At 29.7% G+C, this 15217-nt stretch overlaps 1 protein-coding gene across 4 annotated transcripts in view; it reads right to left on the reverse strand.

Moving 5' to 3' along the window:
• Positions 1 to 15217, reverse strand: part of LOC142320625 (protein commissureless 2 homolog) — a 116864-nt gene that overhangs the window by 13358 nt on the left and 88289 nt on the right. The window contains exon 1 of one of the 4 annotated variants that reach the window (XM_075358635.1): positions 14720 to 14846. The exons of the other annotated variants lie outside the window; for them this stretch is intronic. Within the exon in view, the coding sequence (XP_075214750.1) occupies positions 14720 to 14772 (53 nt within the window). The 5' untranslated portion in view covers positions 14773 to 14846. Of the gene's footprint in view, positions 1 to 14719; positions 14847 to 15217 lie in introns of those variants that run through there. 4 annotated transcript variants of the gene reach the window in all.

Here is a 15217-nt window from a genome sequence, read left to right on the forward strand (position 1 = left end):
GAATTTATGGGAAAAGTAAGGGCGCGGACGATGAAAATTAATACCCTTCAACAATCAAAGACATGACGCGGATATTGGTTCTGCAAACCAGGGGATATAAATACTGCCAGGAACCAGCGGATAACAGTCAGTTAGTTCTACGAGGCCGTGTTCGCTGTAGTGGTGATAACAAACGATAGTTTCGTAAACCCGAGTTCAACGCGGTTGCGGTGACGGCGATATCAGTAAGCCTGTGGTAATAACGAGTGAAGAGTACGTCACAAATATTCCATTTTTGGTCAGTGGTTGAAAACAACAAGCTGTTCGTTGTGTTATTTGTGAACAGGAGAGACAGTGACAGTATTCTATTATTCATAAAGTGCAGGATAGTTCTATTGTCGACAATAAAAGTAATAATATTTGCAAAAATTGAATTGTATGAACTTTAAACTTTTCTAGTGTTATCTTCTTGTTAATCCAATATTAGGTTTTAAAATTAGCGGTCATTAAAATTGGACTGTATTGTGGTTTTTATAATTTAACTGTCACTAAATAAATCTTGTTCTTTTTTATCTTACTATTTTGTATGTTATATCTATTTATTATTTTATTATTTATTTTGTTTATATATCTTTAGAGTAATAAACTGAATTTATAAGAAATTTTAGTTTGTTAGTCTCGCAATAATCTGGTCGAACTGCGAAAACGCGATAATATGATATAGCAATAATTTTTCTCTTAACAAAAAATACTATTACGATGTTCGTTAATAAAACATTGTCTTACAGGAAAAGTTTTTTTTATTATTTCAACAGCTTAATAATGAATTTAATTTTTAATGAAATTTTATTATTTTTTTTAATCAATGATTACTGAATTTTTTTTGTTTGTCTAAAATATCTAAAATATTTTTATTTACAAAGTGTATACAATGTTTTTTAAGGGGTTATAAGGACAAAAAAAGCTTTATATTATCAACTAAATACAAACAAGCAGGATGATGAAAAATTAAAACAATATAAAAACCTGATCATTTAATAGATTAAAACATCAAACCCATTAAAATTAAAAATTATCAAAAAAATAAATCATGAATAAAGTTTTTAATCCAAAAGGTTTTACGAATATTTCATAAATGTCTTACTATTTTTTTAGCATATTACAAATGACAAAAAAATTACTTTTTTAAGACTTACAGACTTAAATGAATAAATTAGTATCATAATTATTAAAAACGTTCTAATCTTTAAAAATATATAATCAAATCGTACGTTAATTTAATGTAATTAATATGTGTTTTCTTTCGTTATTCTTTTCAAATAAAAAGCCCTTAATAATATTCTTTATTTATAGTCGCATCAACAATTAAAGACATTAAGGATTCATCAATATCTGTGTGAATGTAGCGGTAAACGTGTAGTCTTAAACAGATTCAGGCCGACCATTCCTGAGAATTGTGGTTAATTGAAACCCAATCATCAACGAACACCGTTATCCACTATTAACTATTCAAATCCGAATAAAATCAACTACCTTTATTAGGATTTTAACCTTAGAACTCTCAACTTCAAAATCAAATGATTTACGATGACGAGTTTCACCATTAGACCAACCAGGTGGGTTAAAAATTTCTTACTATATAATTTAAACTCAATTTGTATTTTTTAAACAAATAATTTATTGATAAGTTTAAATGAGGTTGCAGGTATATATTTATTTTTCCCCAAAAAATAATAAACAAAAAACCATTATAACTAACTTATTTAAAAGTTTTATACTGTGATATTAAAAAAATATTCCTTCTCTTAGAAAACCATTAGCAAAAGCCAAATCTTAAAAGCTAATAGTAATTTTAATTAATTTTAATAATGGTAAGAAAGTTACCTATTGTAATGGGTACCATGATTCGACTTCCGGAAAATTTTTACATATCTTCGCGTTTTACATCCCCAGATCCCAAAACCACCGTCAGCTCAAAAGTTTATATATACATTTCATCTATACGGTATATATATATATTTATTTCAGTTTTTTGTGGACACGATAACTGCCGTAATTTTACGCCAATCACTTTAAAATTGCTTCTTACAAATAACTCGGCCCAAAATCTTTGTCGAGTTCGTTAACGGCCAAAATCGGACCATGGGGGTGGGGCTTTTTCGAAAAAAATAAAATATCACTATTACTTTCTTATTAAGTAAAATATCGAATTCGTTTGAAGTTTCTACTATTCTTTGGATTAGGTCTAAAACTAATATAAGTAAAATTTTTTGATATCACCAACCATCGGCCCAGGAGGTAGAAAAAATGGGGACAAAAGATCTCTTATTAGGCAAAGTATCGAATCTGTTTAAAATGGTTGTTAGTCCTCTAAACATTACCTAAAATTTTGTCTGAAACAATTGTTGATATGACCAATCCTTACGCCAAGGGATGACCAAAATATTGCTGTAATTATAAGAAGATAGGGCTTGTCGTATGCTAATGTAAAACTTTTTTTCACATGCAACCATTGTCGTATTGAGTAAATTTGAAGTTTTTCTTAATTTTATCATAGAAATCTTTTTTATCCCCTACTTAGCACCGGTGAAATCTACCTCCGCTTTTCGGCGTGCCGAAAGAGATTTTTTTTTCGAGATATAATTATTAGAATATTAGTTACTACAATAAATATTCAATTATGAATTTATTATTAAAACTATTTGAAATAACTAATAATTTATTTAACTAAAATGTTATATATTTCAATACGGTACATTGTAAGGATAAAATTGACTTAATTTGTCATTCCATTAACCTATTTTAATTTTAATAGTTTTTAGAAAACAGTTAGTATTTTATCTCATTAAACAAGTAAATATACAAAGTATAAACACGTTACGGAAATCACATTTGATTTGAAACTTTAAAGGGAACCAATTAGTAAGAGTATTTGAAACTACTTAGGGATTGACTTGTTACTTATTTTCCAGATACTAGAATCAAACTCGCAACCCTTTGAGGTGTAGAAAATAGAAGCACGCTACAACTACCTTTTCAATCATTGCTTTTTTTTTAATTTAATGCTTTTAAAGCATATTTTTTTGATACCTCACTTAATAACAGATACAACTTAAACAACTGCTTTGAAAAAATTATATCTAATATCAGACATATTTAATGAGATAACATATATCTCTAATACTTCAATTTAAAAAAAAAATTAACAATTTAAAATGATTTAGTTTGTACGTAAAATCTAAAATGTAATTCGAGAACTGTAATATAATATAATGATTGTATGAGTAAAGATGCAGTAAAAGGATTCCTTGAAAAAAAAAAACTACTAAATATGGCATTGTAAAATGTCATCAGTTATTTATATTAAGATAAGCGATTTTCCAGGAACATGAAGAAGTTAATTTACAATAAATTTTTTTTCAATGATATATAAATAAACAGGAAAAATGAATTTACATATAATAAAATACTAAAAAGTCCTATATATTGATTCTTTTTCACAATAATAGAATAAATGTTTTTCTTCCTTTTATTTTTACTTATTTCATACAAAATGAAAGTTTAAAGGATTTTCCATTTCAATACAATACTAAAAAACCACACTTTAAAAAAAAATAATAGAATTCAGGTATTAATAAAAACGTTTTAGAAATTTAAATTAAACATCTGATTAGGGTACGAATTTCCTAAATTGTTAATTTATCATAACTCTTTGAATTATTACCGAAAATTAGCACGACGAAATCAACATGACATTTGGGGTAACATTTAACAACATAAAAAACATTAACCTAAGCTCCCAAACACAAATGACGAATGTTTTCCACATCAATACAATATTTTTAAGTGTCAGAAAGTTTCGTCAATAACGGTTAAACAATTTTATTACGACGATCCACGTCTTTTAAAGCACGTGAATATAAATGACTTCACGTCTACATAAGCCAACTGAGTACAAAATCCAAACAGAAAAAATGTGTTAGTAAAGATGAAATTCAGACATTAGCAGAGATTAACAAATAGTGTATAGTATATTATCTCAATGACACTTTAATATATTCTATGCATAGCAAGTCTGTAAACATTTATTTCAATGTTATATATTGCGATACGTTAAAATTATTTATAAAATTATATTATTTAAAAATTCCCCTTAATAAAGTCTGCTGGACCTATTCAATCAATAAATTTATTTACCTAAATAGATTTTCAAATTATATTAAATTTTACTACATTTGTTTATTGATGGGACCACTTTTAGTTGTAAATAAGGTAGATGAGTATTGGTTTCAGAATATTCTTTAAGAAAATGTTGCTTAGCCAATAATCTAACGCAAATGTGTGTATACACAGTAATGAAAATGTAAAAAAAAAAATCGAGTTCATTATTAAAGCCTATTTCTTAATTTTAATATTAAAGCATATTTTTCTTTAAGACGACAGATTTAAAATTCTGATACTAACCGCTTAATTAAGTAATCGCTGAGTTTCCTATTATGTAATTCTTTGTTTCCATATAACATATTTATAACTTTTAACAGGTTTTTTAAAGCATTTTGAGAAGGATGTTGGAAAATCATTAATTAGCTTGGTATTTTTTTCACTGTTTCGTTGATTAGTTCAATCAGTTCAAAAAGGGGCGTAATAAATAATACTTGTTTATATAAATACTTGTTTAACAATTGTGGAAATCTGTAGAGTAGTTTTCAATAAGATAAATAAATAATTTTTTTTTTTTGCTATTCAACATATATAAATGACTTTTATACAAACTTTGTCATTTTTAATAACAAACCGAATTACTATGATTTTAATATAAACTTACTTCATAAAAATTTATTTCGCTTTACGGTCATTGTTGTCGTTGTTTTACAATTTAGCGTCAACTGATATTATTATAGTGATAAAATCACGATAATAAATGTGAAGATATATTTAAGATTTGACGAGTCTTTTCTGTTAGAATATCGATATTATATATGTTTCATAATTATCAATAGTACAGTTTTTGTAAATATAGAATATCAAATTTGATCATTATATGAATACATCTAAACAAACTTGAATGTTATGAAATAAAAATAATACACAGAAGACAAAACAATGATATACTAAATGAACAAGCATAGTTGTTCATGTATAAAATATTTTTTGATCACATCGTATACTAACTCAAAAATGTGCACGAAATAAAATCACTGTACAGGAGAGTGAAAATGAACAGCAACACTACTGAAGATGACCACAAAATTAACGGAAAGTTTTATGACGTTTTATGTTAAAATAGATTTTATTAGTTGTTAAAGTAAGTAAGATGTATAATTTTCCCCACCGACTGTAATTGACAAAACATATTTCAAAGCCATTATTAGATAGCTTATTAATTATATATACTCGTATATATAATTATTAACATAATTCTTCAATGTATTGTTAATTTATCAGTTTCCTTGAGCCACCTGAAGCAGACTCTTGTTTTCTTTTGTTAATTTTTATATTAAAACACGTTTTAAAAAACATTTATAGATAAAAAGATAAAAACACGTTTCGACACATGCGTCGTAGTTTAACACAAAAATTAAATTTTTTTAAATATAATAACTTTAATAGTTATGCAACTTACTTGTTTGTTACTGGTTATCAGTAAATAATAAAAAAATACGATATATATATATATTAGTTAAAATATATATATAATTAAATTAATTATATATAATAATTAATTAATAGTTAATTAAATATATATTTAAAAAAAAAAAAAAATATATATATATATACATAGACATTTTTTTTAATCTTTTAAATTAAGATTCTACCTGAGACGAGAAAAATGAGGTAAAAGCACATATACCCATGTAATTATAATTAATCAATTTTAAAACTTTATTAAAGACAAATTAAAAATATTTAATAAAATATTTTTTCTATTATAGTTATAATGTTTATACATTTTTTTTTTTTTTTAACTTCTCTACTCCCCTGGTGGTCCGGACCGACTTGATGGTATTACGCCACCCAGGGGAGTGTCCGTTACTCTAATAGGCCCTCCCCACCTACCGGCTATATACCGGCATGGCAGGTCAGGCCTACCGGTTGGCTCTTTTGAGATTTTTTTTTCCCCCTTTTCTAACTTAGCTAAGAAAACCTAACAGTCAACCCAAGGAGTCCTCAGCGGCTCATCGAAACCAGCACACCTCAGCATGCTGGCTCTCACCGCTGAGGCTGTCAACCCAAACTACAATCTAAAAACCCATATTCCTTTCATGTATAATTTTTTGTTTAAGGACTGACCTTATGAACTCTACAACCTTTCTCCAATTCTCTACCCTACTGAGCATATGATCTATTATCTCTCTCGGAGTCTTTCCGTCAATACCAGCATTGTATCTTAGCATTTGCCATTTTTGGCAATTCAGGAAAGTATGCTCTACATCGTCACGTTCGTTACAATACATGCACGTAGGTTGATCTCTTTTTCCAACTTTGTGGAGGTATTCATTAAAACACCCATGGCCAGTTAAAAACTGTGTGACGTGGTAATCTATTTCTCCGTGGCATCTGCCTGTCCATCTAACTATATCAAGGATCTGGTCCATCTGGCTACCCCAGCTTGCAGTCATCTTTCCTGCCATATATTATTAATATCGTATCTGACTTCATTATCCACACGTCCTAAAAACCTCTCAACCCTGTGTCTAGCAATGAGATCAATAGGGGGGCACACCAGAAAGCACACAGAGGGCCTCATACGAGACCGTTCTGTAAGCAAATGCTACTCCAAGCAATACCCTCCTGTGTATCTTTTTTAATCTGTCCTTGTTCCTGTTAATACTCATAGCGGACCACCATGCAGGAACCGCATACAAAATCGATGAGACTACGGTTGTCGCAAGTAGTCTCCTTTTCGATACCCTAGGAGCTCTGTGCTTTGACATAATAACGTTCAAGCTTTTAATCGTTTTCTCTGCGCTATGACAGACGTTCAACACATGTTCAGTGAAACGACAATTTCTTTGCAGAGTAACTCCCAAGTATCTCAATACCTGAACTTCAGCAATGTTATTACCTTCTATATATATATCTACTGGTTCCAACACCCTTCTACCGGTAAATATGATATATTTGCACTTATCCACCGAGAGCTGTAGTCCTCTTGAATGCAGCCATCTACCGACTATTTCGAGTGCTGAATTTGCCTTATCCCGTTACCTCATCAATTGTTTTGGCCTGAATGAGTACTGCAAGTCATCAGCGTAAGCCAAACGCTGAACCGCTTCAGGGTATGTCTGCTGGAGGACTCCATCAAAGGCCAGGACCCATAACAGTGCACCGAGCACTGAGTCTTGTGGCACACCACCGCACATGCTAAAAAGTACCTCTTCTTCTTGTGCACTGACTGCACACCTTCGATCTCTGAGATACTCCGCTACCTGTCTCCGCAATTATGGACTAATTCCTTTCTCTACCAGTTCTGTTTACCCTTAAATAAAATATAATTTCACGATTAACAGAGCTAACAGTAATCGTTTAAACCATTAATACTCTTATGTTGTATATTCTCCAAGCAGAAAATGTAAATGAAAAATGTAATTCAATTACAGAAAGTTAGCTCTATATGACGTACGTTCATATACGATATTAACTGTTTATCCCTGTGTGCAAACTTATGTTTATTATGCAACAGTTCACTGTACGAACAAGCTGTAATAAAGCGAGCTAATTATAATCACACACACTAAAATATTATTTTTGATAACCTTTTGTTTAACACAATATATAATTTTAATGAACACATCTCTTCGTACGTCATCAATATATTGTTATTATTGTTCTAAATTATTAATAAATTATGTTAAATATTTATTGAAATAAACTAAGATTTTTCTTAAATATAAATATTTGCCATTTAATATACTCTTTCTTATTTTCCAGATATTATTCTTTTTTTTTGTCGTTAAAAAGAGATGGTAGAGTATGAAAAGATGCCAAGCCTGACCGGGATTTGAACCCAGGACCTCAACAAGAAATGCCAAAACGCTTATTAATTTAATTAATTGTAAAGATTATGTAATTACAATTATAAAAAAAAATCAACTAAGTTACATATATTTTAAACGTAATCATATTATATATTACTTTATACTATTAACGTATCACTGATAATAATTATTTAAATATTTTCAAAATCAATATACAAAAAAAAATAAATAGCCTTGAAAACCTTCTGGGGAAATAATGACAAGCGTAAAAGTAGTAATAAAGAGCCAGAACGCCAAGATTAAATGTCTACTTTTTGCCGATTGCTTAAGTACCTGAAAAAACAGGCTTACAGATCTCCTTTTCAGAAACAGAAGTGGTGAAAAGTGCCAGTAAATAAATATCCCAAAAAGACAACAGAAACAAAGTACGGCAAAGTTAAGATCACAGACTATTTTAAATATCTTGGAGAAATAATTAGCAAAAACGGAAACGATAAACTAGTGATCGAGACAAAAAAAAACACAAATTAGAACAACAAGCCTTATGCACGAAAAAGATTTACATGTTCGTCAAAAAGAAGACTGATTTTTTCAGTTGCTATGACAATTATTTTATACGCGGTCCTGGCGTGGGCCGAGACCTTTGATAAAAAGAAGAACCTAAATAAGGTACCCTCCCTGCAGAAGACAGCTCGGATGTGAATTGTGTCTGCATATAAAACGGTATCAAAAAACGCAGTAGAAGTCATAGCGGGAATACCCTCTGTCGGATTTAGGGTTCTGATGCTCCGACGAGTTAACTGTGGGATACCTAGAAGTGAAGCTAAAAGACATGCTTGAAGAATGGCGTGCACAATGAGAAATATCAGATACTGGAGGCTGGACCAGAAGGATAAATCCCCAAGTCAGTATACTGATAAGCAGTTGGTACGGAGAGGTGAGCTTCCATCTCACACAACGTTTTACTGGACACGGTGAGTTTGAGGCCTACCTCCATCGTTTTGGAAGGCGAATGACACCAGACTGTCGATGCTGTAACGAAATTGACTCGGTAGAACATTCGATATACAGATGTAATAGATGACACGAGATTATGCACACATTTGGGATAAGTCAGTTGCAACCGGAAAACACGCTGCAATACATGCTAAAAGGAAAACATGAATAGGATAACGTAGCCTCATTGGTAACGGGAATAATACAAATCAAGGAGAGAGACGCTAGGGAGTTGGATGGGGGACTGATACTGGTGGTAGGGAAATACAAAGGCAGTCCTGCTCATGAGAGGGCGGTTCGCTGAGGTGGGTCGCTCTTGATGAGTAACCGGAGACCCCTTGCGTTCGGGGGAAAAATTAAAAGACCGGAGACCCGACTAGATCCCCTCTTTGTAGGGGAACTGGTTTGAGGCATGGCACAAAGAAAAGACCGAGTCCCGGCCTACTGGGTGAACGACCTCCGCAGGGCACGACATCGCCGGATCCTTTGGGTGCCGGGAGGTTAGAGTCCAGGAAATCACTGAGGATGCGTAATGCGTAACTGCTGGACCATCTTCAGTGTTATGGGAGAAAAATAAAAAGAAAGTTTGAGGTGATGGCACTCCCTGGAGCGGTGTTTATACGTGGTTACGGGTCCGGCTCTAGGGGGAGATAAAAACTAATGAACTCAGAAAAAAATGTTACAATGAAAAAAAATAATAAATAGTTAATCTAGATTTATTATTTACATAAATTTATAAAAAAAAAAATTATTTATGTTATTGTATAGTAGTTTATAAAAGTTTTTATATTACGATTCCTAACAGTAGAATATTTTCTTCTGTTTTGAATTTAGAAAAAATGCTAGTAGCATTATTACCAGTTTTATTGTGCAATAACCAAGCTAAGACCTCTATTATTTATCAGAAGTGGAGGTAACCCTCGGAACGGATATAGATAAAAGAATCCATAAAAGAAAAAGAAATTTATTTTTAAAGTAGAAATTATATTTGTGTAAATATATAACTTTTTGTTCATTTATAAAACAAAACAACGTTAAATTTAACAATGTAATAAAGAAAAGGTATTGCAATACAGCAGTATGTTTGGAACTACTAAAAAGATAAACTAGAAAATTAAGTTATTTACTATACAAATATTTCTATTTATTTTTTATAAAAGCTTCAAAGCTGTATAATTTGGCTACAATAACGAGGATTGCTGAATTAAAAATTCATATCTTTCTGCCCACCATACGGACGTAGATTCGTGTTATGTAAAAAATTAGTTAAAAAAAGATGCTTCTGTTTAGTTTTCTTCAGGTTTAAAAAAAATAATATTTAAAATAAAACGCATTTTAAAAGTGAACAGTTTCAAAAATAATAAAATGAAATTACGATGTATCTGTACAGTACAATACAGCGATGTTAGAGGGAGGGCGATCACACCCGAAAGAAACGTGTACTTTTTAGGTCCAGGCCTTAACAAAGCCTAACCGTTAAGTAGAGAGGAATAAATGGAATTTATAAAAAAATTAAATTTTTAATTAAAATTTAAAAATTTAATTTTTTTTTAATTTAAATTTTATAATATAAGGGTATTAAGGAATTGTAATACTAAATATTAAAAAAAAATTTTATGAACTATTTAAAAGGAACTATTTTAGTTACACATTTCTTCTTTTTGTTGCTTTATTTGGAATTACAATGAAAAGATATAACAGATGGATATTTAGATCGGAGATTTTTTTACTAAATTTTTGTGACTTTAGTTACTTTTATTGTATTTTACTACAAAAACCCCACTCCAAATTTTGTTAATCGTTACTTTTCACTTAAAACGTTTTTAAAATAAATAGTTGATTTTATAACATTTTAAAAACTGAAACTACATTTATAATAAATTTAAATCTATCTATGTAAATGTACAATTAATCTACATGAAAAATGATCAGATTCATTGACCCAATCACAAATAATCTGTAGGCGATTAATTTCGACATTCTTTAATAAATGGGCAAAACACATGCATAAATCCATTCGATAACAAAGTATGTGGAAAAACAATTTTAAAAATGAATTTCGAAAATTAATACGACATATCAAGGTTGTTGAACACATAAACAAAATAGGGATCACACGTAAAACACACAAAAAGACAAAAACGATACAATAAGTGAACAATTAATTCTAAGCTATGACATTTTTCGACCTCCTAAATAAGTTTTTTTAATCAGTAATAAAAATTTATATTTAACAACAATATAGATATAATACTGTATATGTTTTTTGATTAAAAAAACAATTTAAAAATAGATTGTTTTTCTCTTTGAGAACGGTCTGGCAACAAACGAAAACAATTCTGAAGTACCAAAAATTCGAATAGAGCGTTAAAACGAATCACAGAAAGATCGGGATTTCAAATTTCCTACAAAAAAACAGAATGACGAATATTAAAAACAAATTGAAATTTCTAAAAAAAAATAACCACGGTAAAATTAAATTAGTTGAAAAATGTTTACATCTCGAGAAATAATGGCGTATAATAGTCCTGGAAAGATCCAACTCAGAAATGAAAGCAAATAAAATAGAACTAGTCTATCAACTAATAAAAAATATATGTAACAAAAAATCCCTATCTTTTAATGCAAAAATTAGATACTATAACACAAGTAGACCAGACTGCTTATATGCTGTAAAATCAATGAGGACAATCAAAGATCGAGACTGAAAAAAATAATTAAAAGAGAAAGGAGACTTTTTAGAAAGATTTTAGGACCTGACTGTAAAAATAAAGAAAGGAATAAAAATATTTACCAGAAATTTGGGAAAACAACACCTCTAGAAGAAGAAGAAGAAGAAGAAGAAGAAGATTTAGGCTTTTATAGGCATTTAAAAGAATTGAGAACAACAGTTTAACAAAAAAAAAAGTCTTTATCTTTCTACCCTCGTCTGGCCTCGGGTAAGCTTCAATCTACATTAGACCTGATTGGCGAGTAGCTAGCAATGGAGAATTAAAGGAAATCATAATAAATCGAGTTGTCACGTTTGTGTTAAGGAGGGGTAACTGTCTCCGGGTAAACCTAGACAGCGTATTCATCCCGCATTTTGACCGAGTACGGTACCTCGGATTCTACCTTAATCATCGCTTGTCATGGAAGAATCATGTGAAAGAGAAGAAAAAACGGCTAAACATCAGGTTTAAGGAGCTTTGTTGGTTACTAAACATGAATTCAACTTTGTCACTGTCAAACAAACTTTTAATTTACAAGGGCATTCTGCAACCTGTTTGGACGTATGGTAAATAGCTATGGAGTACGACAAGCAAAAGCAACGTTGAGGTTATACAACGCTTCCAGAATAAGGTGGCGAGAATCAACAGAGGCGCCGTGGATTACACGGAACGAAGAAATGCAGAAGTATCAGGAGTTGCCTTATGTCCAAGAGAGAATCAAGCGATTCGGTTCCCTTTACAAACAAAGGTTAGGTAATCTATCTACCGTTAAATCTATTAGATAATAGAGATGATGTCAGGTAACTCAAACGCCTTCACGGGCTGGACCTGGGGGACGACTCTAAATGATTGGGACGACATCCTTAAGTAATGAACATCTTTTCTATGCCTTCAAGAAGAGCCTAAATACCTTTCATAAGCTAATTACGTTACTGCTTTGTTTTTTTCCTTTGTCTTGTAATATTATTTAATTTTTTTTTTGTTTTTTGTTGATTTATGGACTTGTGTACTTTACTTTTGGTTTCTTCTTGGAACCGATTGTTAAGAAACGAATTGTGATACAAAAAAAATATTTTTTCTGAATTAAAAACTAAAATTAACAAGTTTTAAGAGATCAAAACGATTTAAAGAAAGAAAATATTAAAAAAAAAAGAAAATAAATTTTTTACCGAATAGTTTCACAAATAAAATTATAAAAATTCAACAGTTTTTAGGAACAATTAAGAGGAAAAAGTTTTTCCCCAAAAAAATACAAGTCAAAGAATGAAAGAATATTGCCAAAAAAGGAAATAAAATGCAAAGAAAAGTTGTTTTTTAATGCGATCCATAAATGGTTCAAACGAAATAAAAAATTTGTAAAAACCAGTGTAAAATAGCAGCAACATTCATTGATGATGATTAAAATGGCGATGAAAAGTATTATACCGTAAAAACAGTTATATTAAAATAAAACGTGCATAAATAAAAGACGACTTACTGATGGAGGAGAATGAAGACTCATACCGAACCAAGAGGTATATAAAGACGTAGAACCAGCTCTAGACTACTTTAGAAGGAAAATAATCTCCTTCTTTGAACACATAATAAGAACAGAACCGAACAGGCTGGTCAGGAAATTGGTCGAGAAAAACTGGAAAATATCCCAAACAACGATCTGGATCACCGAAATTAAACAAAATATGCAAGAACTAGAAATCACAATAGAAGATTTACGAAACAAACCTGACAATATAAAAGTACTAAAAGAAGCAAACTACAGATTTAAAATTAAAAAAAGAAAACAACAACGAGGATTTGCTCAGAACTAAAAAAAGTAAGATCTGACAGAATGAAGAAGTATTGGGAACTAATCAAGAGAAAAAATGAAAAGAAAAGACGAAACAGAGTTGACTAAAGCGGTCCACTGTGATCTAAAAATAATAAATCCGATTTCTGACAGTTATAGATAAAAATATCTAAATGTATTTAATTAGATGAATAACATACGTAATATTCCATAGATATCTTTCTTATAAACAAGATTATACCTATACATTTTAGCCGTATAACCTCATAACTGTAAATTTATGAGTATTGTAACCACTGTGTAACGCTGAAACACATTTCCTCTACACCTAAATTTCTAAATTTGATCAAATTAGATCAATATCATGATTATCTGGAGATGATTATTAGGGGAGAAAATCACATTACATCGAAAATTATTATTTTATTCTAATAAAATATCACGAATAATTTAATTTTTTAGAATATATTTTCAGTGCTTATGACTATAATTTTTTTTTTTATTTCACTTAATATACCAATTAATAACAATTAGAAAAAATGCAATGGTAGTATATATTTTTATTTAAAATATAATTAAAACCTCGTTTTATTTTAACACTTACATAACTATAAAATTATTATTTTCTCAAATATGTTGTAATCCTATTTACAATTAGATCATGTAGAAATCTTACTAGACCTCTAGAAAAGTCGATTGTGATGCAGTATTAGTTCAGTAAAATTTTGTATTATCTATTTTTTTTTAATACGCTAACATCAAAATTTGAACATAAAAAAAAGTATTTTAATTTGTAAGTAGAATTAAAAATGCAGTTATTTGTAAATCCAAATAGATTGACTAACTCAACACAGCAGGAAACTAAAACAATGCAATATTGCGCACAGTTAATGTTGACCGTGTATAAAGAAAAGGTTTCGCCATCTTTATCTTAAAACAATTTTGATTTCTAGATAAAATACAAGATAAATTCGAGGTTATTGTAGGCTATGTACATATCTGATTTTATATAAGTTTTCTTTTTTCTTCTACGTTAATATTACTTACATTAATATCAAAATAGGTGGAAAAAATTATAATAATAAAAACATAATTAGGCATGAAAGGTTAATACAAGAACTTACGTATTCATATAATGCTTTTATAAAAAAATTCAATAATTTAAAACACAAATGTAGATATTATTATTGATTTCAATTAAAAGTAACCGAAAACACTTTAAAAAATAAATATCACAAATAATTTATTATTGTATGTATAATAAATACCCTTTAATTTTTAAACCGGAGCTAGTATCTTCATAGGTATCCGAAAATCCCATAATGTTGTGCGTATCATAACGTCTTTAACAGTATTACGAAAAAATTGTTCACTCTACTAATAAATAAAAATGTAAATATGCTAGTGTAGTAATTAGTACATAGCAATGGTAATTAGATAGGTAGGAACTGAACAACCTATCACAGGCAATATTGACTGCACTAATTGTCTTCACCTTGTACTTAACATTATGTTAATCATTTTGTTGATCGGTAAGTAATTCAGAATATATACTTATAGTATTTTACGCCTTAATTACATAGTATACGTTAAATGAAATCATATTACAATTGCACTGATCAAGTATTAAAACAATAATTATTTGTAACGAAATGAAAAACAAACGAATTCTTTAAAAAAATAAATAAATAAAATAAAAAAAAGTTTTTAAAATTTTCACAATATTTCATATTTCCGCCAGGCTTATTATAATTGATCTGAGTGTT

This window comes from Lycorma delicatula, chromosome 2 (assembly GCF_047948215.1).
Source record: "Lycorma delicatula isolate Av1 chromosome 2, ASM4794821v1, whole genome shotgun sequence".
In the NCBI taxonomy this organism is placed as follows: domain Eukaryota; kingdom Metazoa; phylum Arthropoda; class Insecta; order Hemiptera; family Fulgoridae; genus Lycorma; species Lycorma delicatula.